The sequence below is a fragment of the Anastrepha obliqua genome, chromosome 2 (assembly GCF_027943255.1).
Source record: "Anastrepha obliqua isolate idAnaObli1 chromosome 2, idAnaObli1_1.0, whole genome shotgun sequence".
Classification (NCBI taxonomy): domain Eukaryota; kingdom Metazoa; phylum Arthropoda; class Insecta; order Diptera; family Tephritidae; genus Anastrepha; species Anastrepha obliqua.
In genome coordinates, this window is record NC_072893.1 from 131214207 (window position 1) to 131239104 (window position 24898).

The 24898-nt window shown below is 36.3% G+C and overlaps 4 protein-coding genes across 8 annotated transcripts in view; 2 read left to right on the forward strand and 2 right to left on the reverse strand.

Moving 5' to 3' along the window:
- The window catches only part of LOC129238186 (arginase, hepatic), a 45801-nt gene extending 43817 nt beyond the window's left edge, over positions 1-1984 (forward strand). Inside the window, exon 5 of the mRNA XM_054873223.1 lies at positions 1503-1984. Within this exon, the coding sequence (XP_054729198.1) occupies positions 1503-1868 (366 nt within the window). The 3' untranslated portion in view covers positions 1869-1984. The remainder of the gene's footprint in view (positions 1-1502) is intronic.
- Positions 1953-9207, reverse strand: LOC129238185 (endoplasmic reticulum-Golgi intermediate compartment protein 2). Its single transcript, XM_054873222.1, has 6 exons — positions 9033-9207; positions 8811-8966; positions 8454-8746; positions 2856-3153; positions 2604-2753; positions 1953-2542 (listed from the first exon to the last, which is right to left on the reverse strand). The coding sequence occupies exons 1-6, from the start codon at positions 9151-9153 to the stop codon at positions 2226-2228; spliced, it is 1335 nt and encodes a 444-aa protein (XP_054729197.1). The 5' UTR covers positions 9154-9207; the 3' UTR covers positions 1953-2225.
- LOC129238182 (double-strand-break repair protein rad21-like protein 1) lies at positions 3248-5744 on the reverse strand. The gene has a single exon (XM_054873214.1). It carries the CDS (start codon positions 5550-5552, stop codon positions 3381-3383), a length of 2172 nt encoding a protein of 723 aa, XP_054729189.1. The 5' UTR covers positions 5553-5744; the 3' UTR covers positions 3248-3380.
- LOC129238190 (COMM domain-containing protein 10) overlaps positions 7738-24898 on the forward strand; it is a 64838-nt gene continuing 47677 nt past the window's right edge. For 2 of the 5 annotated variants that reach the window (XM_054873227.1, XM_054873228.1), the window contains exons 1-2: positions 9423-9668; positions 9798-10442. In XM_054873227.1, coding sequence (XP_054729202.1) covers positions 9637-9668; positions 9798-10401 — 636 coding nt within the window. In that variant the 5' untranslated portion in view covers positions 9423-9636 and the 3' untranslated portion in view covers positions 10402-10442. Of the gene's footprint in view, positions 7812-9422; positions 9669-9797; positions 11063-24115; positions 24871-24898 lie in introns of those variants that run through there. The other 3 variants (XM_054873230.1, XM_054873229.1, XM_054873226.1) reach the window with 3 other exon arrangements.

Consider the following 24898-nt stretch of genomic DNA (forward strand, 5'->3'; position numbering starts at 1 on the left):
AATCCATGGGAATAGTTAAGTTAAAAATATAAATAATTAAGTACCACTTATAAAATAACATAAAATTATTCTATGGCTTACAACGACTTTTTTCAATTGTTTACTACATTTTCAGAAAGGGGATCAACTTATGCCCTTTTTTCCCTTGCTTCCAAATTGCATCAATGGATTAAGTAGCATCCGAAATCAGTTGTCAAACTTTACTTAACCTTGTATAATTGAATCATGCATTAAGATATAGTTTAACTCGTTGTCAAGGTGACATTTCACGCTAAAAAAATTATTTTGCTTTTTTTGTTTGTTCCATTCAGTTGTGAATTACAACAAATAGTACTCTCCCTCTGGACCCAACCTATAGATACAGCACGTTTTCTGGATCTACTGTTGGATGAATTAGACGAAGGTAACCGGTAACTACACCGTACTGACAGTCTAGTAAGCTGCTCCAACAACAACAACAACAACAACAACAACATTTTCACGATGTATCAATGCTTCAAACTCGTCCTTATAATTGTTTTGTTGATTTTTCTTAGTGCCTTCTTTTAAATCTCAGTATTTGAGCAGTGTTTGCTGCCTTAAGTTTCCATACCCCGCTTACTACCGCTTCATACATTTTCATCTTATGTGCTCTTGATAGTAATCAAGATTTGAATTGCTTTAAGTGAGCGGAGAAAGCTTCATTTGCCGCATTTACTCGCTCGTTTATTGTTACAGATATACCAGCATTATAACTGATATCTAGGCCTAAGTGTTTTAGCCTCTGGTGCTTATATGTGTGCGTGTCGGGTGACACTCGTACTTGCTTCGTGTCACACATACTTGTTGTCGGCTTTTGCATGATGAAAATCAAAAATTTTAGATATTAGCGTCAAGCACCCGACACGCACACATATAAGCCTGTTGGACAAGCATGCTGGAGCGTCACCAGGGGCTATTTAAACTTGCCAACTCTCACTATGTACTCTCGATTTCAAGCATCGATGAGCATCATCTCTTGTTTTCTTCGCATTTGTAGATTTTAACACATACGAGTATATTAGCGGTAGCGGTTTGACAGAACCTCTCCTCCAATTTCTGATGTAAGTCTTGATGTTCTTTCACAAATGGAGGAACCTGCATTTTTATGCCGCCTCTGAACGAAGCTGTTTTTTATGATTAGATTTTGCGGAAGTTTGCCTTGTTTTATTATTTGATGTTTCATGCCTACACTGTGAGCATGTAATTCAGTTCAGGCACAAGTCCACTCTATGAGCAAATTTATTTAAAACATATTGTTGACTGAGTGGAAGGTCGCACTATCTCGCCTGCCGGTTCGAAAACGCCCTATTTCAGAATCTGGTTAAAAAACCTTCAGAATTTTGTTGACCTGAGATAGGCGTTCTTGAACCATTAGCTGAGATAAGACAATATTTCTCTCAGTCGACGACATACATACATATATTAATAGATGTAGATGCAAATGCACTTTTTAACTGAAATTAATCCGTTCATTTTTCTAGTCTGTGGACAAGTACGGCATTTCTAAAATCATCGAACGTACGCTGGATTCGCTGAAGCCACAAAATAAGATTCATGTAAGCTTCGATATCGATGCATTGGATAAGGTGGTAGCACCGAGTACTGGAACTGCTGTTTGTGCTGGTTTAACATTGCGTGAAGGCATTTCGGTTGTGGAGGCGTTGCGTGACACAAATCGTGTACAAGGCATTGACTTGGTCGAGTTGAATCCCAGTTTGGGTAGCGAACAAGATGTACAGACGACGATTGCCTCCAGCTTGGAGATATTGAAAAGCATGTGCGGTTACAAGCGCAGCGGTAGCTTTGCCAACATAAACCTGGATCTATTCAAGACGGTGAAAAATTAATGTACTAGTATGATATGTACATATGTATTTAGTAGATTGTACGTTACGTTACACACATGTAGATACGAGTATACTTAGGCAATATCAAGAAATAAACATGTTTTATTAAAGTATAATATTTTTCCGCTGATCGCTACATGTGATATTTCACAAAATTACTTACATACATACATTCATATATAACATGTATTATTAATGCATAAATATTCAAATACGAGTATAGTACATGTGCATATGTACATACATATCCCTAAATTTGTTTTTGTTTTTTTTAATTTATTAATGAGATTCTAAATGAAGGCATACAAAGGGTCGGTAGTGAAACTCAAGCAGTTGATGTTTCCATTCTCTGCACTTTTATTCTTTTGGCTCTAGGTACTTCTCTGGCGTTTCATCAGCAGCTATGTGCACATAAGTTGCAATGCCGCTCGTCGTTTGTGGCACATTTGTACTTAGCAAACTTACGCTGCTGGACATGCTGTTCGCCGTATTTATGAGATTATTCGAAAGTATTTTCGTTGTGTTGATCTTGGAATCCCCAATTTGCATTTTACATGTATTTGCACCATCGAAGGATGGAGTGGTCGTATGATTTACTGATTGCTGCAACAGTTGCGGCGCTAATGTCTTAATAGTTACACGCTGCAGAGAAACCAATAAAGAATTCAAAATGCCTGCAAGCAGATAGCATTGTTATGACCAGAAGAAGACACAATACAAGGAAATTGATATTACCAGAGATTACAATGATGCCGGCAATTATTGAGCAGAGACGAATTGTAAATTGCAGGAGATTATCGCGATCAGTGCGTACAATTATCTTCAACGCCGACCAATCATATTTGAAATAGATGCCAGGAGACCCGTACGAATTTTTGGTTGAATCTAAAAAGTATGTAATACAAATAAATATTTTTAAATTATATACATATATGCTCGGTAGATTAAAATATCACTTAATTTAAGCAAAAATATTTGTGTACACACCCAGTTGACGTACATTCTCCGTTACTGAATACTGGTACGTATTGATGGTCGTAAAAGTTTTATGTATTTCGGTTGGCACAATTTTCAAAAAATACTGTACTGTCGTCTCCTCATCGGCCACCACAGTCTCATCGCCCTCCAGCGGTTGTACTATGCGACGGGAATATTGTCCAAAGCTAAGGCGGTTGATGCGATGCGTAAAGTTAGTTGGTGTTCTTCGAAAATCAATCGTCCAATGATCCCCGAAGAGGCCGACAAATGGTTGTGCTCCGCCAACCAAATGCAGCACTCCAGCAACCTTAAAATAATTATGTTTTCTTTATCTATTTCATAAAATCAATAAATTCAAGCCAAAATCGCATAATATGTAGGCATATACATACATACAATCATTTCCTTTTTGTACAATAATATTTATTTATATAAAAATAATTTATTATTTACATACTGAAAATTACAATTTAAAAGCGAATATGCATTCGTTACATTTTGTATAATAATAATGAAAATAAATGTTATCAAGCTTTATAATTTCGGGTTTTCAAATAATGGTCCTCGGGATATTTCAATATCTGAATATGGCTGTAACTGTGCAATGTTGAGTGCTCGAAACTTTTTCAATACAAGTAGCGAGTAAAACTTCTGTGCGGCCTGCTTTCTGGTATTGTTTACGGTTAATGTTGACAATATTAGGCAGTCCTGTTTGAGTAAGCGTGATTTGACCGTGTAGAAAAGTTGCGCAGCTCTCTTATTGAGTACGCGTTCCTCAAATTGTTCATCTGTCTCATTCTCCAATTGCTCCTCGGCAGGATTTGGAGGTGGTGGTGGCAAATCATAGTCATTCCAATCGGAAGATATATCGCTCGTGCGTTGCGTTTTATTTGTCTGCGCTTCTTGTTGCATAATTGGCATATTTTCAGCTTCTTGCAGTATGGATGATACTTGATCGGCTGGTAGGTTGGGTAGATTCTCAATGTTTTCAATGCCGGAATGATGCGGAGTTTGATATCCATGATGAAGTCCGGCAGGTGTCGCGTCCCCGTGATTGAAATCATCGGATGCATCGATACCATGATGAATATTACCCGGCGTTAGAGGTAAATCGTTTAGTGCAGCTAAATTGTCAATAACATTTATATCATTCATACTTAGCATACGACTGGGGCTGCGCATGTTGTCGAACAGCGAGCTCTCTGCAGGTGGCATCAAATTGTCTGTCAAAGAAAATTGTGCTTGTACTGCACTCTGTTCGAGGTCGCGCACAGGCTCCGGAGCCGTAAGACTCTGTGCTGTAACATCCGTAGTGTTCTGCTGTACCACTTGTATATCATGTTTCCGTTTACGTCCACGCTTATTATTAATTATATTTGCATCATTTTCATTTTGTATATGCTCTATAGCCAATAAGTCCGATGGGCCCAGAATGGAGAAGTCTTCAAGCGCTGAACCATGTGAAACTAAATGACGATGATAATTCATGAATAGTGCCCGCGCTGGAATCGTTCTAGAGGGTAGTGAAAAAAGTTTTTCCACACCACCCGTTTCCTTCCAGTATGTCAATCTCTTTGTTGGTGGGGCCAAATCCAACGTCGTCACAATATCAGATGTGTTTGCCAATTGTGCCTTCATTTCTTCGCCTGATATGTTTTTAACTTCATCGACAATGAGCTTACGTTTGCGCTTAGCTTTCGTCACACCTTTGTAGGCAGAAGCGTCTACTGGTGCCAGTGCAAAGCTCTCATCCTCATTTTGTAGCAAGGTTGACTGATCTAAAGGATTTTCATCTTCTTTCGAATTACCTATAGCCTCATTACCTTCTTCTTTTTGGGCTTCTTTCTCAACCTCATTTGCTTCAGAAGCGTGTTCACAACTTGATGTCACTGACGGTGGCCTAATATCCATATTATCCATACCATCGTCATCGGACTCTTGTGCTGCACCGATTGCTGCTTTCAGATTATTGTCACTGGTATCCAGGCGAGGTTCAGCAAATAAGTCATCTTCAAAGAGTTCGGGCTGACCAAATTCATCACCAAAACCGTCCCCATCTAAACGGGAGTTAGCTAAATCCGAGTCGTTCAACGTAATCTTCGGTTCATCTGCCAAAGTTACATCAGCTATTCCACCATCTCCAAATAATTGATCATCTATATTGGCATCAATCGGTCCTCGAATCAAATCAGGAGTATCACCTTCAAATCCCATATCACCAAAACCGTCATCATGGATTGAAAGCGACAAACTGCCTCCATAATCTTCGCGCATAGTGATCTCATCCGCTCTTGATTGGTTTATTGCAAATTGTGCTTCAATGTCAATATCGTTCAACTCGGGTAACGCTGTGTCGAAATCATGAAAAACTTCTGGTAGAGTGATCGCATTCACATTAGCTTCCCTATGACCTTCGGGTAAATCAACCATTCCCGGCCTAAAAGCCATTTTGATCTTAACAAACGCTTCATTACAATCGGCTAATAAATATTTGGCTTTCCTCGAATAAATCCTAACGACGCCCAACAGCAGATGCCCCGATGTGCGAAGCGCCAATTTTACTTTCGGTTGCATTATGCCTTCCACAGATTTCTCAATATTCGTCTCAAACACATGCGCCTTTGTAATTTTCTTATCCCAATGGGCAGCTAACCATACACGGGCCAATGGCCCCTTTTTGGCCAAAATTAAATGAGCATAAAACATATTTTATAAAATTCTAATAGCTACGACACAATTAACCAAACATTTCTTTACAGCTTTCTTTTTGATTGGATTTATAGAGTAGCCACATGTACGCAATTACAATTTATTTAATTGGGATGTGTATACGTTATTGCCACTTAAACAAAAATTTACAGCCAAATTTTCACCAAGCCACTTATTCAACCATATTGAAATATTATTACATTTTTGCTCAAAACAAAATTATGTACATATATCGTTTCTCAAATAACAAAACAATATAACAAACAACAAATAATTAACAATGGCAGTATATAAACGCCAATAACATTCACACACATCAATATTTCATATCGGTGTTTAATAAATGGCAGCACCCTGAATTGCCAATTGCTTTTAACAGTGCATCTTCACATTCAATTAATTATTGCCGATCAGCTGTCGTTTCCCCTGACATATATGAGCCATAAAAAAACAAATTCTTCAACTTAAGCCTTAGTGAGAACCAAGGCGAATTTATTACAGGTGACAGCAAACACGTATAAGTAAAACTCTACATGTATTTGTTGTTGCGTTTGGTCCAACCATCACGTCAAAATCAGCAAGCAAATGCAAACATACGAATGTAAACATACCAATACATACAAACAAAGCATATCATTTTGACGTAAGCCATACCTACGGTGAAAAATTCAGCTGGGTGAATGCTGTCACCTTAATAAATCCACCTCGGTGAGAACGTATTTAAGTAGGTAAAAATAAAAAAAAAATGCGAAAATTTACTAAGAAAAACAAAAGATCAAAATTTTGTGTTTCTACGGCAGTCTTTTGTGGCAACCCGAAAATGTCACTGAAGTGGTCGGTAGTTGGACGGTGTTTCTGCGTTATCAGAACGACCCGGATTTATATTCAGCCAAGAACTGGCACTCGAAAATTTGTATGCTGATACAACAATAAGAAAAAATGTAGAAACATTTAATTAAAATTGTATAGTGCTAAATATGATGCAAACTTCACACATTAAAAGACGTAAATTCGCATATTTCGGACATATCTCTGAGTATGCTGCTCTATACAACAACAAAGTAAAAGATAAACAAAGTTTTACAATTTAGAGAACAGATTAACTTATAAAAAATGTCGAATCTGCTGTTCTACTGATACTGGTTTATGGATGCGCCTTGGCTAAAAAAAAGACGCAAACTAAAATTATGAGCTCATTTAAATGATGTTGTCACGATTAAAATCTCGTGGTGAAGAAGAATTGACGGTCAAAGTGTCAAAGACTCTTAACCTCATATATACTCCTCTTCATGAGCAATGAACGGTATCTAATGGCAATACAGGGTGCAAACGATAGTCGAGAACATGCATATATGTGTATATAACTTTCAGAAGCCGTTATTTTTCTTTTTTCTCTTTTTCAGATAAGACATAGAGGACTACAACTTAACTCAAGAAATGAAGATACATACAGTTATCGTCGCTATATCACACCGATTTAGAAGTCTCTAATTTTCTTAAGTGCGCCCGTTCATTCGTTCATAAGATTGCCCGTGAATTGGTAGTATCAGGCACAGATCGAGATGGATTTTTATAATTATATAATATAGTAAGTTAATGTTGTGTAAAAAATTCGTAAAGTTTCATTAAGCTTTGTTCAAAAGCTAATTAATATTACTTTTAAGTTGCCCTCAAATACAGTATGCACCCTGTATATTGTCTGACTGATATGTAAAAAATTGAAAGCTTTTGCCCGTGGTAATATTGGGTAATCCATATAAGAGTACCATGGTTGGCACGATTCCTAATTGTTTTTTATTCGCCACCCAAAAATATTCCAAGAAATTATTAAAACATCTTTATTTGAACTGAATATTTTTAGAAAAACTTCTTTATGATGCCGGAAATAAAGTGAATACTTAAGTTTCCGCATAAAGGAACTTTCTTTCACGCCTGAGGTATATCAACTAAAGTTGTTTTATTCCAATTTCGCACAAAACACTTAAAAAATTAATAACAAATCAACTTGTTCTATTTTCATTATGCATTTTTTAAAAAACATTTTGAAACATATTTTCAATCTAATTAGTTTCATCTTGTAAAATAATAAAATTTTAAGTAATATTGATGTTTTATTACCCCACATCTACACATCGAAGGTTCAATGCTTAAAATCTGTAATTCTAGTCTTAATTTTGTTCTGCCATACTAACATGTTATTTTCAAAAAGTCAGTAAGCTAGTCAATTTGTGGAGCTCGTGTGCAAAAGCCGTCAAGGTGAGTTGTAAAACCAATAAAAAACCATTTATGTTAAGTCAGCTTTGATAAGATTTTCATAAACATGGAAATGTCTTGACAGTGCGAACCCGTGATTTTCACCCATTATTGTTTTAACACATATATAATATTTTAACATATTCTATGGAAGGTGCAGATGTGAGGATAGTTAAATTTGAACTCGTCATGGACACTATTCGATTTTCGCACAAATGACGATTTAATGAGTCCTATTACATGCTTGTCACAATGGGTCCGCTGCAGCAACGAATTTGACTCAGATCAAATAGATTATGTGTTATCCATGTACGGCACATTGGTAGCGCCTTCTATTCAAATACACATAATCTATTTTGCTCTCAGTGAATTCGATGCTGCAGCGGACCCACTGTTAGTCTGCAACACACCCATTGTTAGTCCGCAACAGACCCATTGTGACAGGTCTATGACTGAATGACTAATTAGTGACATAAAATATCACTTTTACAGAATGGTTTTATGTTAATAACTTTTGAACAAATTGTGCTGCCTCACCGGAATATTAATATATACTGGGAACAAAAACGCGTCATTAATATCGACTATTTTTGACCAATTTTGGCACATGGTCTTGAACTAGATAATTACCCGAGAAATCCTTACCTTATTAATACCCAAAGTGCCATGCAAGCGACACGCGTCGTATTGCTCCTCGTGCAGGGTTTTGATATTCTTCAGTGGTTTAGTAATCATATCATTATTTTTAATAATATCCTTAAAAAGTATATCCGCAACGGAATGATATTCTTCCCGTAGGAATGTATTCATATGTTGCATGCGTTCAAATTGTAATCGTTCCTCTTCAGGTAAAGCCCACCAAGTTCCTTCTCGTTGCAATGTACCATATGCAAAAACATCCTGCTGAGTCTCATCCATAAGATCAACACCGGAAAGAGCTGTTGCGATTATAAAATTACTAATTCAACTCCAAACTGTTATACATGTATGTACTATACGTACATGGACATGGCATGGCCACGGTTAAGTCGACATGCATTTGCACCTTATCATCCATGTCGATATCCGGTTCAAATTGATATATGAGATTAGCTTCTCTGTAATAGCATACTTCCTTGTAAACAAGGTAAATAATGAGCAGACGACTGAGTAATGATACTGTGTTAAGAATGAAACGTCATATTTTGCATATCAGTAGGTACAAATATTTAGAAATCTATTTACATGTGCCACCGATTTCTGTTGTCACCGTATATTTTTCGGGTACTTTCTTGAATGCATCTAAATTCTTGGCTAACTCAATAATGTTACTTTTGTCACCACGATAACGCAATGTAGCCGTCATTTTTAGTTAATTTTCAACTAAATATGTACGTTTCACACTGGCTAAAAAAACAAATCCTTAGAACAGCTGTAACAAAAAAATAAGTCATGGTTGGTAACGCGGTTTTACCGGGTATTGCCAATAAACATATACTATTTGAATTCAATAACTTCCTTATTTTATAAGACATTTTTTTTTTAAATAAACGTATGTTCATTGTACATTTCGGTCTGAATATTAGTTAATATATATTATTGTCCAAATTTTAGTGGAACTTTTTCCCTTTTTAGGGTACGAAAATTAAGTTTGGCAACTCTTAACATCACGTTGGCTATACAGTTTAGCTTGACGGAATGGTAGCAACGCCATTTTCATATGTATGTATATAAGCCAAAATGAAGATTCTTCCAAGCGTTGTCGCGTTTAGTTGGAAAAATCATTTTTATATTGTGCATTAAGGAGAGGAAACTGTTTTCTATACTGTAATTTACATATTCTGTAGTAATGGCTGGAAATTGGATAAAAATTACTGATAGGTAAGAACAGAAATGAGCAAATATGTTTGAAAATTAATTTCCATTAATTTGGGCGTCAAAGAATGACTAAAATTTATTATACATACGTGTTAGATAACCATTTTTAATTAAAAAATTTGTTTTGTATAGAGCCCGAGAGGGAATTAAAATCATAAATGCCCTGCCTTACGATACATTTACTACGGTTCTTAATTTTGTGCATCGGCAAATGACTCCCGTCGCTACCGAAGATGTTATTGAGCCGGATAATGCCCTAGAAGAATTAGAACGTTTGGTTGGTGTGCCGCGTACGGATTTTCTTTTAATGATTAAAACATTTTCTTACATCTTACGACGCACCTCAACATTTGTTATAAAGCCAACTCGTTTGCATGCAGAGTTGCGAGAAAAACTTCAGCTACAAGATGATGCAAAAATCGACGCGATTGTGAGGTTATGGGTGCGGCAAACGACTCCGATTATGAATAGTTTGGCTTGTGAACGGTATGAATCGAATGAAATACAAGATGTGGCATGGAAGTTAAATGTGGAAATCTCATCACACTGTGAACAAAGAGAGAAAAATGCTTTAGCAATGTTGCAGTTAAAAACTGGTACTGGAGAAGGTATCAATTTAGAGATGAACCATGAAGAGTTACTTCAACTGTATAATCAATTTGAAGGTATACAAAGCGAACTAGATTCGTTGAAACATCAACAATCTCAATCGCATCAAAAGGCTCTAAAGGAGTAGGTTATACTAAAACCCGCAGCACAAAAGAAATCTTATTAAGTGTAAGTAAACTAAATGTATATATACATACACATGAGTGTGAAAACTCAACCTGAAGAAAAATGTCGGAAATTAGAATTAAGATTATGTGATAAATGCTAGTCAACTATAAATAATATATAATATAAAACTTATAAAGAGGGTAATGTATAAACTTATTGCTTATATACTAAATTCAATGCAAAGTATTTAATAGTTGTACTCACCCTTATCTGTTACTGTCAAATACTATTCGGTGTATGAATATTTGGCGAGTCATGCATTGGTTTTCGTTTTTGATTTATAACGATGTCTTCTAAATACAAATATGGGTTTTTATAATGAAAATTATGTGCTTCAAATGATGAACAAGTAGGTTCATGAAGAGAAGTCTGAATAATAGTGTAATGAAAAAAAACTCGGAAGGACTGACCCACACTGCTCCCCAATTCTGCAGGGGTTATTGATGGTGGTGTAATCACATGTGAGGGTGCTGCTACAGACCTAGATCTGGTGCCCGAAAAAAACAGGGCTGGACCATCCCCCAATGGGGGCCTTAAAGACCAAAACAGAAGAGGACTGGGCTAATCATCGACTTACACAGTGAGAATATAAGAAAAAAGTACGGAAAGTCAAACTTGAATCCTATAGAAATTTCTGCAGTAACGTCGAAGAAATGAGGAAACAGCGAGACTTTGTAAGGTCCTTCATTTAGACCGCTCAGTAAGGCTGGATTCCATTCGAAAACCTGATGGTTCATACACCATTTCCAAATCGGAAACGTTTAATGCTCTACTCGAAACCCATTTTCCGGGTAGTAGAACTCTCTCTGAAGTAGAGAGTGGCATGAACAATAACGGTAGCAACGGTGGAACCTCTAGGTACAGCTGGTATATTGCTAGTCGGATAGTGATAAGGGAATCGATAAGGTTTTCCTTGTCTTCCTTTGAGAACTTTAAGTCCCCTGGACCTGACGGAATATATCCAGCAATGCTTAAAAAAGGAGGATACAGGCTGATTGAGGCCCTGAAAAGGATCTTCACAGCCTGTCTTGCATTTGGTTATATACCATCCCAATGGCGACGCGTAAGAGTAGTATTTATACCGAAACCAGGAAAAGATGACTATTCCCTAGCAAAAAGTTTTAGACCAATCAGTTTGACATCGTTCATGTTGAAAAGTCTGGAACGAGTGGTGGAGAAACATATTCCAGTGGGGGTATTGCCGAGAAGTCCACTTAGTAGAAATCAACACGCTTACCAGAGTGGAAAATCATGTGACACAGCCTTACACGATCTTGTTAGCAAGATTGAAGCCGGGCTGGAAGCTGACGAATACATAATGGGCGTGTTCGTGGACATTGAGGAGGCTTTTGATAATGCCACTTTCGGCTCGATATGTTCTTCTGCCGTACGACACGGAGTTAATCAAACCATTATAAAATTAATATCTTCCATGCTCTCTGAGAGGCTGTTAACCGCTGGTGGGAGCAGTGACGAACAAATTACAGTCAGGGCCAAGGAAGGATGTGGTACTTCGTCGTAGACTCTCTATTAGTGGAGATGCAGGAACTCGGTTTTCACGTCCAAGCATATGCGGACGATGTCTGTGCGCTAACATCGGATAAATCCTTAAGGAGGCTTTGCATGAAAGTGCAGAGGATTCTTGACAATCGATGATTGGTGCATCCGAACAAAACAACCATAGTCTTGTTTACGAGAAAACGGAAATTGGATGGACTCAGTCTCCCAACACTGAAAGTTGTGATACTTGGTCTTTCCAACGAAGTTAAATATGTAGGAGTAATCTTGGATAAGAAGCTGACTTGGGAGATATACGTTTCACTGAAGGTGAATCGTGCATTGAAGATTTTTCAGCAATGCCGTAGAGCCTTTGGCAAAACCTGGGGTCTGAAACCTGCTGTGGTCCTATGGATATACACAGCACTTATCAGACCAATCATCACTTACGTTTCTGTGGTCTGGTGGCGACGGAGCATGGTTAAGTCCACAATCCGGGAACTATACATGCTGCAAAGAAGTGTATGTTTATGCATTACGGGTGCCATGAGTACAACCTCTGGTGGTGCCCTAAATGCTATGCTTGATTTGCTCCCCCTGGATTTTAAGATAAAACAGGAAGCAATAAAAGCAATGTGTAGACTCCATAAATATGGTTTCTGGCACGAAGGTGGAACTTCGGGACACAGAGAAATCTTTAAGTTGCTATCGGAGCAGTATCCACTGTTTTTGGCACCTAAAGATGACCTGATAACCACAGTTTCATTTGGAAGGAAATTTGATGTCAGATTTCCATTGCGTGAGCAATGGAGCAATCCAGAATGCATGCAGGGAGGTTTGACGGATATTTTCTTTACCGATGGGTCCAGGAATGAAATAGGGTCTGGAGCCGGATGGTACTTAAACGATAGTAATAAGTATTACTATGCTATGGGGGAAATGGCAACTGTTTTCCAAACAGAAGTTTTTGCCATCCTGAAAGTAGCGGAATGGATAACCGAGAGGAGATGGAGCGGGAAACAGATTGGAGTTTTCAGTGACAGTCAGGCTGCATTGAAGGCCCTGGAGAACGCGAAGCAAACCTCAAAGATTGTTCAAGAATGTAAGAAGAAGCTTAATTCTGTCGCAAGACAAAACAGGCTTGTACTTATATGGGTTCCGGGACACTCCGGTGTCCAAGGAAACGAAATTTCCGACGAATTAGCCAATCGTGGATCAGCGGTGCTCCCACAGAGGCCAGAGCCAATAATCGGAATCAGTTCCGCAGGAATCAACAATTGGATCAGCGATTATGTAGGCAATCTACATAAAGAACGATGGTGCAGAACTGCAAAGTGTTTTGTGACAAGTCCGAACAGAAAACTGTCAAACTTTCTATCATCATTCATCATTACAGGACACAACCCGTGGGGTCAGCATATGACCACCATTGGAATCATCGAGGACCCGGTATGCCTGTCATGCTTGGAGGAGGCGGTTAATACCGACGTTTACAGCATCATCTGCCAAGCTTGCTTTATACGGAACTTCATCTCTATTTACACGATCTGATCTTCGTTCAGCCGATTGAGTTTCCCAGACAAAATTATTTCTATCGTATAATTTAGTTGATGGGCGACCACGTCGGCAAGCTTTTGAAGACGATTGATTTGTTTCATTCTCTTTACGTTTACGAGATACTAGAGACCGTTGATTTTGAACTCCATCCTGCATGTCTTCTTCGTCATCATCAGTTTGATAATCACAGGATCCTGATGATACATCTGGTTCTGACTCCGTGTCCGATTGTTATTCACAATCAGAATGATTGTCAACAACTTCTTCCAACAATTCTTTCCGCAGAGTTCTCGTGTGAGAATCTTACTTCTGAAAAAAAAATATAAAATTCCTAAATACGTTTGAAAAAATATGAGTGTCTCCCACGAGTACACGATTATTATTGAATTTGCTCATTCGAAAGAGAAAGTATACATTCTTACGGGGGAATAGATGACAGCAATAACAACACGCAGTAATCAAAAAAAAAAAATCTTTTTCACTTCTCGCGTGTAGATGCAAGTTTTTTTTGTCAAAGTAATTCAATTTTTTATTTATGTGTATTTGAGACATAAAAATTGTTTATATAGATGAAGCTAAGTTTGTACATCGTATATTTATATGTTATTGTATAATGGCCGTATACCAGATTTATGTAGTGAACAATATCATATAAAAATAAAATAAATTATTTAACATGAACAATCAAGATTCTACAATGATTAAAACTGAAAAAAAAATTTTATTAACAAAATATCAAAAACTTACCTTTGTTTTGTTTATTGACACTGAAAACAAGTCGATTTAAACAAAAAAAATCTATGTCGAGCAACGGTTGCGGCCACACTGGGGTAACTAGTTACACTGATGCTCACCATGCCGCTACGCATTTTTTCCACTTATGTTTATAAAAAAATATATAGGGGAGAATGGGGAGTTGTGAGACAGGTTTTGTTTTTGGACCCGTATTACTCAAAATCTTAATATTCTGCATATGTCAACGATGGAATCTTTAGTCAATGAATACTGGAAGCTATTGGTATGACCTATTTAACAAAACTATAATTTTCCTTAAAATTTAAATTGTATAAAATAATATAAAATATAATACAAAATATAAAAATGTGAGGAGTTGTGAGACACCATGGTTTAAATCAATAAAAATGACTTATTTTAGTAGTTAATTCTTTATTAAGATGAAAAATAAAAAAGAAAAGACAATTGTTATAAAAAAGTGTATAAAAAATGCAATGCCATCAATCTGATGATTCGCAGTGAGAACATGTATAATAACCAGTTCGTAAATTGGCACACTTTAGGTGCACAGCTCGATCGCATACATTGCAATGAATGGAGTTGTTTCTGCTTAACTTTTTCGGCATTGCACCTTTGCAGATGATGCAAAAATCTTCTTCTTCAAAATCTGATGAACTTATGAAAGATGCGTTAAAACGTCGAAAAAAACGGTGTCTCACAACTACCCACATTTGTTGTCTTACAACTCCCCAAATCGTTTTTTTTTTTTAAATGGCCGCGTAGTCATAAACACATCGAACGTTCATGCCCAAGTGAATGTGTAAATTCAAAAGTAATAGGACAATTAATAATTTGTATATATTAACATTTGCAATTTGCTTCAACATCTGATCGAATGTATCGCAAAACAAATGATGAAAAAACTTACCGAGAAATTCCAAAACACGGTAACTGGAGAGACGCGTCGAATGCGTGTAAATATGACCAATGCTAGCTGAAAAGTGAGATCGCATCGAGAACACTTGTTGACACTTAAAATCGAATGTAAACAAATGAATAATGCCGAAAGGTAACAATGTCTCACAACTCCCTGTGTCTCACAACTCCCCATTTTCCCCTATTTATATATATATTATATTTATATATAATATAATATTAAATCTCACACTTGTTAACTATTGACAGATGTCGTTACTTGTATCAATTTTTAAATTATTAGACCTGTTATTACACTTTTCTTGAGCCTGGGGTAACTATTTATCCCGTGTGGTCGATAAGTGTTAAGCACAACCCTTCGTCAGCACGCGGTCCACCCGTGTAGAAAAAAAGTGTCCACGTGTGGGCACGCGGGACTCAAAGTGTTAATGTTATCTGGTTCGGCCACCGTTCCCTCAACAGTCGGTTCTACTTAACCTCGATTTATATCCAACATCCATCGATATCGGTTTCCGTCGACCGTTTCGTTTTCTCTGTAAAAATATGGTCCAATGATGGTTTTTGCGCAAATACCGGCCCAAACAGTTATTTTTCGGTCACGCAATGGCGTTTCATGGATCTCGTGAGGGTTCTCAGTTCCCCAAATGCGGCAATTTGTTTATTCACGCTGCCAGAGAGGTTCAAATGTGCCTCGTCAGTCATTAAAATTTGCTTCCATTGGGTTCAGTGTCAACCATTCGAGCAACTGTTTTCGATGTATAGCGTTACTATTTCAGCGCGTTTTTCGGTGTAAAGCAATCCATGATTGAAATTGTACTGAATTGACGTACCGAAAACATGTATGTTGAAGTCGACAAATGACAAAGTTATTCAGCGTTTACATACTGACAGTGTGCAGTCGTTTTTTTTTTTTGACTCGGAAATGCATTGCGGCACCAACGGGGTGCAGTCGGTCTTGCATGGCTTAACGAGTCATTACAACCGTGAATTGGTTTCGTTCAAAAACCCCATATGCATAAGAACAAAAATGAAGTAAGCTGAATTTGTGGAGATTACGTATTAATTGGCATCAAGCGTAGTGGTTACAGTAATATTTGATCTAACCCTCTGAAAAGTTTTTCAATAATGCATTAAAATCGCATGTAATTTGTGTTATTTGGTAATGGAATCATTCTGTGCGACGGATGCAATTGGACGTGTGACGCTTTCATTTTCTATATTCTATATCAATGAAAATGAAACTGCATTTATGAACATATCTGATGATTCGATATCTCTCAAACAGTCATCGACTTTTTGATCATGCTCAATTTGGTCCTCCGGACGAAAATCAAAGGATCTCTAAACTATTATCGGAAGTGAAATCGCCATCATCTTCACTTTCGGATACATCTGTTTCAATCAAACTCATCAATTGAACGATTTCATTATCTGACATTTTCGAAAGATTTCGCCGCGATCGATCCATTTTTTACTGGAAAAAAATATTTTTGCTATATTTAGAAAATTAGGTAAAAATTGAAAACAGACATTTTTATTCACTTTTACTGTACCAAAAAGTGCACAAAGAGTATCACATGTGTATATGAAAAATTAGCCGTAATGCGGAATAACCGTCTGTAGACGGTCAATAAAAAATCACATATTTTTTAGTTTCACTATAACTAATAGTTGCAATGAAAAATATACAGAAAAACATACCTGTTTTGAATTTTTGAAGAAATTTCTGCAATGTTTGGTCACTTTTTAACAAACGAAAAGATGAAATTTTTCAACTGTTAATTTTTTCGACTGATAACAATTCAAGTCTTTTATTGAAAAAAAATGTCACTCTTAGCATTTTCGTGAATTAAATATTTTGGTAAACCCTTCTAGTGAATGTTTATGAATAAAATGAATATTACATACTAAAATTTATATGAATGTCTGTATTATTAGGAAACGCTGAGTCAAAAGTTCTTTTCCATTTTTCGCAACTTGCTAATTTAAGGGGTTATACGCAGTTATGAAGCAAATAAAAGACGGGTTGTCAAGGATTTATCCTGAAGAAACTTCAGAATATTTTAATTTGAAAATTTTTGGCGGTTATAAAAGCATCCTTCAAGAACGTAACAAAATTTTTTATTTATGAAAATGTTGATTATAGAGCGCGCTGCAGGCGATTTCTGGAACCTCCTTTAAAAAAAGACGATTTACGGTGTACATCGTAACTCAGGATTGGATTATCTGAAATCAAAAAACCAAACAAATTTTGTTAATATATTAGATTATCTAGTAATTAATCGTTCGGATAATCAAAATAGTGAATTTTCACAAAATGGCAGCTTTTAAAAGAAATGATTTCGATTTTTACGTTAAAATTTGGCCGTAAATTGATTATAAAATGGAAAATAAATATCAGATTTACAAAAGGAACGATTAATTACTAGAAAATGTATCTTTAAAGATTGAGTTAAAACGGTTGACCGATCAAACAAGCCGTTTTCGAGATATCGTGTACACCGACTTGAAAAATGCCGTTTTGAAAAAAACACGTTTAAAGTTTCAATACCTACCTTAAAACGTGCCGAGGCATCTCTACATATTTAGGTATAACTCCGAAAGTATTGCTTAGATCTACTTCAAATTTCGTGCGTATACTTTTGAATATATGTATGTACATTACAAAAATGAAATAAAAAAAATCGATTTTTTTGAAAGTCATAACTGCGTATAACCCCTTAACTGAAGCAAAATCCTTTTTCATCTCTTAAGTTTTTCAGACATGACATCGCTCATATAAAAAGCTAATGAATATACTAAGATTTCTGATAATATCTGATCTTTATTAATTACACTCTTTGCTTTTGACCAGACAATAGGTTTTTCGACTTGATATGTAAGGATTGCTTTTATAATAGCTTCTTTCATCGTTTCCTTAAATTTTGATTGCTTATTTGGCACTATCGAAAAAACAAACCCTCCTGAAAAAGCCCTCAAAATCATCATACCGAAAAGAGATCATATGTTTGACAGTAACAGGTCTATTAATATTCGGGAATTTTGTCAAAATTGCAAATCCAACTTCAGGAAAACTATTCAAAATCCTTGGCAATGTAATTGTTTCTCTATTTGATTGCGATGCTACGACATTCTTGGTGATCCTGTAAATCTTGACTAACTCAGAGATATATCTTTGAGTGTCTTGTTTAGCTTTCCCACTTTTCGAAACAATAGATGAACCTCTTGATAGCATTAACACAACTAAAAAGGAAATTTCTCTCTTCCTTCCCTCAGCGTCTGGTTGCAATTTTGCCGTTAATTTTCGAATAAATATTGGATAAAGTCCCTGGTATGAAACGGTACTCATGATGCTTTGCATAACGTCATCATCTGATAAGTATGATATCATGGTAGCAATGAAGTCATCTGAATCAGGCAATTCTGTTTCAATAGCTTGAATGTCAAATGATGATGGTCTACTAGTTGTAGCAACAGAGATCTCATTATTTAAATCAAAACCTCGACCTCTTTGTGCCATTGTTGTTTTTGTTGGTTGTTGAGTATCTATGGATATAGATGAAAGACTCAAATTACTCGATTCTGCTAACGAAACAATTCAACTGATAGTCCCGATTTACACGAGGAGACATCTGGAAAGGAGACACTGGAAATTCTCTTTTGATGTTTCATTCGCGTACACACGGGCAAAAATGTTTCTGCGACATTTTTGACATTTCTCTAATTTGTGCAGCGATTATTTTTCTCAATTTTATAAAGTGAAGGAAATATTTTCCAAAAATATGGATAAAAAACAAAAGTGCGAATTAATTACAAGCATATTTCAATGTAGAGGCTATGCAATTGGACTCCGACGACAGCGATAAAGAGGAAATACTTTTAGGTATGTTACTAAATGCTTGTAAAATGTGCACATAAGATTTTTAATTACTATATATTCCTAATAGGATTGGCCACATTGGGCGAGAAAGCTTCACCGTTGCCTATCAAGAGAGCCAAGCGGCAATGGATAAAGGAATGGAGGAAAAATAAGTGCGATCGCGGCTCGTTCGCCTTTTTAAACAAAGAATTGCTGGTGCACGATGAGGAAAGCTACAGGAACTTCCTACGAATATCAAAATCTCAATTTGATTATTTGCTGTCGCGAATAGCGAATGAAATACAACGCTCTGATTCGACTATGAGAGGCGCGATTCCCGCAGCAGAAAAATTAGCATTGACGCTGCGATTTCTCAGCACTGGTAAGTTTAAAGAAATGGTAATGTAGTATTGTTATGAGCCGGTGTTTTTTTTAGGAGAGTCTTACGTGAGTTTGGTTACCAGACCCGTTTATCCAAATCTTCACTATTTTTAGTATAGAAATTGTAATATTTTGCAATTAATGACAATTTTTACGCAGTTTCCGAACAGCAATTCAGAATGGGAGGCCATTGCAAAAGAATTCGCAGTTAAATGGCAATTCCCCAACTGCATTTTCGCGTTAGATGGTAAGCATATAACTTTTCGTCCATCACGCACTGAAGGAGCTTTCTATTACAATTATAAAGGGACTGGAAGCATAATTTTATTAGCCCTGGTGGATGCTAATTCCAAATTTATTTTCGTGGACGTTGGTTGTAACGGTCGCAGTAACGATGCTGGAGTATTTCTGCAAAGGAAATTAAGGGCTGTTCTGCAAGAAGAGAAAGAAATACCAAAAGCCGAGACGATGCATTTAATGAAGCCATATCCCTACCACACGCAATGTGGTGGAACATGCATTTGGAATTTTTTCCGATAAATCTGAAAGTGGCCACTGTAGAGAAAATTGTATTGACGTGTTGTGCTTTACACAATTATTTAATCGAAAATGGCGAAATGTTCACTGATGAGAGAGTAAACGCAGAAACTGTAAATAATAACCACTCAACTGATTCCGATGTATTCTACAATCCGCGAAAAGGTGCAGCAGAGAACGTACGTGAATAGTTTCTCAAATATTTGAATGAAGAAGGCAAACTGGATTGGTTACATAACAAATAATTTGTTTTTATTTTATATATACATATGTGTACATTAGTCTTTGTTTTTGAATTAAAAAAAAAATTAAATAAAAATTCACTTCATGTGTAAATGCTTAACTGAAAGTTTACAAAGTTACAAAAAAATTATTGGCTTTCAATGCAGTCTTTTCTTTAAGGCACTTTGGTGTTCACATTTCTTAACCGTAGATCAGCCCTACAAAAAACTTCACAATTCTATACCGTGTATCTTTTTTGATACATACTGAATTATTATTAAAAATGAAACAAACCAATGTGTTTTTAACTAGATTTTGACATAGTTATAAAATTAAGCTTTATTGACGCATTTTGTACAAATATTTTCCATATGTTTGTCTTTACAATAAGGTTTTTTGCATTTGCTGCAATATAAAGAGGTCCATTTGTTTTTATTTGCTCCGGAACTATAACACATACAACATCTTGCTCGATTCTTTTCTTCCAAACTTTCCATTTTAGCCTTTTTTGATGACCCAGCTTCGTTCTCGTCTGCACTGTTGACGACGCCAGTAAAGAAAATCGACGAAACCATGCCATTTTGAGTACGTTGGGATTGTTTTTCAACACAAGGTTTAGCTAATGAAATGGCAAGTTCATGAAGAAAACACTTGCGTTTTGTGTGCTTCCTTGTAGACTTCCAGTTTGGATCTATTTCATTATATATAATACAGTACAATCGTAATAGTCCGACATTTCTTAATCCGACACGTTCGGTAATCCGACAACCTCATAACGTCTATGGATGCAATTGGCATTATTTTATTTTGATCAGTCGTAGCAGAGCAGCAGAGGGGGATTGTGTTTTGTTTCCCGGTCACAACGTATTTGTAATTAAATTTGAACGACGCCAGTTCTCTCGTGATTTTTTTCTGTCTTTTCAAGTCATTAAATGGAACCTTCGGTAGTCCGGAATATTTGATAATCCGACAACGAGTCGGTCCCGTATGTGTCGGACTATCACGATTGGACTGTATATGAGTTTAATGCTGAGATGTCAATCATATTGGAAAAAACTGCCATAGTCCAACGATTGTTTTTTCGCTTGCAACTGTAACAGGTTAACATTTTGTCCACCGTATCAACTCCTCCTTTCGTCGAGTTATAAAAGGAAATTAATTCTGGCAATTTTTTTGAGTTACCTAGAACATTCGTGTCGTGGTGCATTGTGCTCATAACAATTGTGCATTTGTTTTTATGGCTCATATACGAAACAAGAGTAGTGTCCGGAGTAAATGCAAAAGTTGAATTAAATCTAGGAATGTTTTTGCACTGAAGTAACTTTGGAGGAATGGATCTCTTATTTTTGCGCATTGTTCCAACCATTGTTAGATTTCGTTTTAAAAGTTGTTGACCCAAAGTATGCGACGAGAAAAAGTTGTCCATGGTAGCGTTGTGACCTTTCAATCCTTCCACTAAATCAAGTACGACCCGCTCGCCTTGGTTGCGCTCTGGAATTCCAGTAATTCCTTTTCCCAAATAAGGCTGTATTTTCCAAACATAACATGTTTCGGAATCAACGGCCAACCAAAACTTTATACCTTACTTCTCGGGTTTCGACGGAATGTACTGGCAAAACTTACAGCGGCCGTGAAAACCCAATAATTGTTCGTCTACTGTGATGCAATCATGAGGATTATAGAACGTAGGGAGTAGTTTTACCCACCGTTCCCAAAGATCGCGAATTGGTGCAAATTTATCTTCACTTCTTCTCTGTCGTCGACTAAGTACGTCATCAAAGCGTATAACTTTCAATACATATAAAAATGTTTTTTCGGTCATAATTGTGCGAAATATAGGTCGCCCATATGTAGTATCGAATAAATCATGCAAAGTTTCATTTTTAGATCTATATAAGTATTCCAAAAAAACAATTTTTTATTTATGATATTTTAGTTTTTGAATATATGTATTAACGTACTTATTATATACACCAGCCAATATCAAAACAGCCAGAAAAGCCAGAAGTAAATCTTCATCAATTTCTAAATGTTTATCTCCATGCAATTCTTTCCCATACTTATTCGAATTTTCAATTATTATTTTCGTAATCGATGTAGGGAAAAATAATAGCATGGAATCTCGGATGTTTCCAACTCGGCTAGATGCGTTTCTTGTTACTCCTAAAAGAAGTAAGTCAGTATGTAAATTGAAAAATCGTAATATTAAAAAGCACAGTTAGTAACCTGGTCTCAAACTAATGACGTTTTCCGCCCTTGAACGACAGATGGTGTATGGCTCTGGATTCCAAATGGTACCATCTTTTGCAGTATATAACGGATCAATATCAAAGCTGAGACCAATATTCTCAAAAATATCTGATAAAAAACTTTCATTTGAGTCATTTTCAAACACATAGTCCTCCGCCTCAGTTTCTGAATTGGAAAAATTTTCAGATTCATCGTTTGAACTGTTATCCAGAACTTCATTCACCAGCTCCTCTTAAGTTAAATATTGCGGACGCGACATTTTTGAACCAAACTTCACTAACAATCACTTATTCACAAAAAAAAGTCCGAATAATATCAAAACAAGGATGAAACTAAAACTATTCGCACGAAAAATCATTAAAAATTTCATATGTATCAAATATGATACAATGAGTAGAATTATGAAGTTTTCGTTTTTCTCGCGGCCTACTTGATTTTAAAATTTGAAACTCAGTTTAAAATGTTTATATCAAAGGAACAAACAAAGTCATAAAAGTTGAGGTAAGTGTTGCCAACGTGGACGAATTTATTGGCTTCTAAAATATGAAATGTATCATTTTTGATACAAAGAACGATCTTCGGTTAAACATAACGTCTTATTATTATTTATTTACTAAAACATAATATTTGCCACGGAGTATAGTTATCACTTTTTTTTGGTACTTCAGTATCTAGAAATGAAACAAAAAAACAATTGTAATTCAACATCAACATGTTCCATAAGTTTTTTAAGCCATACCTACTTTATTCGCAAAAATCTTCTCCGTCAAATACTCCGCCCATGGATAGCTGCAACAGATCCTTGTCTGACCATGAAGACGTTCTATATGATGTTGGAGTGCTACGCTTCTGTTGAGATTCTTCTATATATTTTTTGATTACGGATTGGATTTCCCAAGCGGCGCCCTGCTGTTTATCAGGATCTATCTCATCCATTTGATTGGTAACCAAAGTTCCCAACCATGCGTATTTTCTGCCATTTTGTTTCTTTTCGATCATAGACCTAAATACTGAAAACTCATGTTGCATTTCAGCGAAATGGTTGCTTTTCTATAAAAAACAAAATTTGTTTTTTTTTCTATATTTATCGTCAAGTTTTGTACCTTTTTTCGTTTTTTCAGTGGCTCATCATTTACGCTCGAGCTACCGGTTTCTGTGCTCAGTGAGGTAATCTTTTCTGTGCTCACAAATGTGCTGTTTCCTGTACTTACATAACTTGAGTTACTCGAAGAAGCCATCTGAAAAACAAATTTGTGGAACATGTTAAATTATGTCAGTTATGTATTGAAATACATTTTATTATTACCTCAGTATTGTCTTGGCTCTGCCTAGTTGCAACATGGCCTTCAAGAAACGATAATTGGTCAAAGCACCAAAGCTTTGTTTCGTACAAATCGTTTACTCCACTTCCACTTTTTTTGGAGTTTTTTTTGTATACGTAGCTCCCTCATAAATTGGCTACGGAGGTTTTTCCATTTTTTTTTTTACATCGTCCAGTGTGACGCCAACCATTTCCGTTTCCAATTTTTTATGTATATCGGTAAATGCTGACGCTTTTTTGGCTCGATCCATACATTCACTAAAGTGAACATTATATAAGCAAGTATTTTCTTGCACATATATTATTAATTTTTCCACTGCTTCTCTTTCCCACTTGTATTCCATTTTTTCACTTTACGCTATACTTTTTAACACACAGGACTTTATCTCACAAATGACGAAAACGAATGAAGCAAGCGTCAAAAAAATTGTTTGCAGTCAACTTCAACATTGAAAATACGGATAAGCACAAAGCGTGTCGCCGAGTACGGGAGACAAAATCCCTTCTCTCTTCCCCGACCGTCCTTCGCCCATGAACAAAATGTTTCCCTTCCAGATGTCTCTTCGTGTAAATCGGGACATAAAGCTCTGAGATGTTGAGGGACACTCACAAGGATTGATGTTGCTCTGACAATATTCACTTCACTGTCGCAGTGGAGACCCTGTAAACCAACTATCTGCTATTTACACTGCTAAATTGAGGGTATCGTTCACTTGTGAAGTTGTGAGCTTTATAGTAATTTTATGTTCTACGCCGTGCACTTGCTGCCTACTTCCAGTCTATACGTGTGATGCTTTTATTCTCTCGCACTAACAGAAATTTCTCATATACTGCTGTGCTGCTCTAATTGACATTCAAGTTGTGAATGATGTAGGTAATATGTAGTGAACAAAACCTTCTGAACTCATGAATGTTGTTGTTAACATGTAGCTAACAGAATCTCTCGAATAAGTGAATTTCGTTGTTAACACATAGTTAACATTCAAGTTGTGAATGATGTAGGTAACATGTAGTGAACAAAACCTTCTGAACTCATGAATGTTGTTGTTGACATGTAGCTAACAGAATCTCATGAATAAGTGAATTTCGTTGTTAACACATAGTTAACAGAATCTCTGCATCTCTCTATTTATGTACAGGTATTTATTTTAGTTTACTATT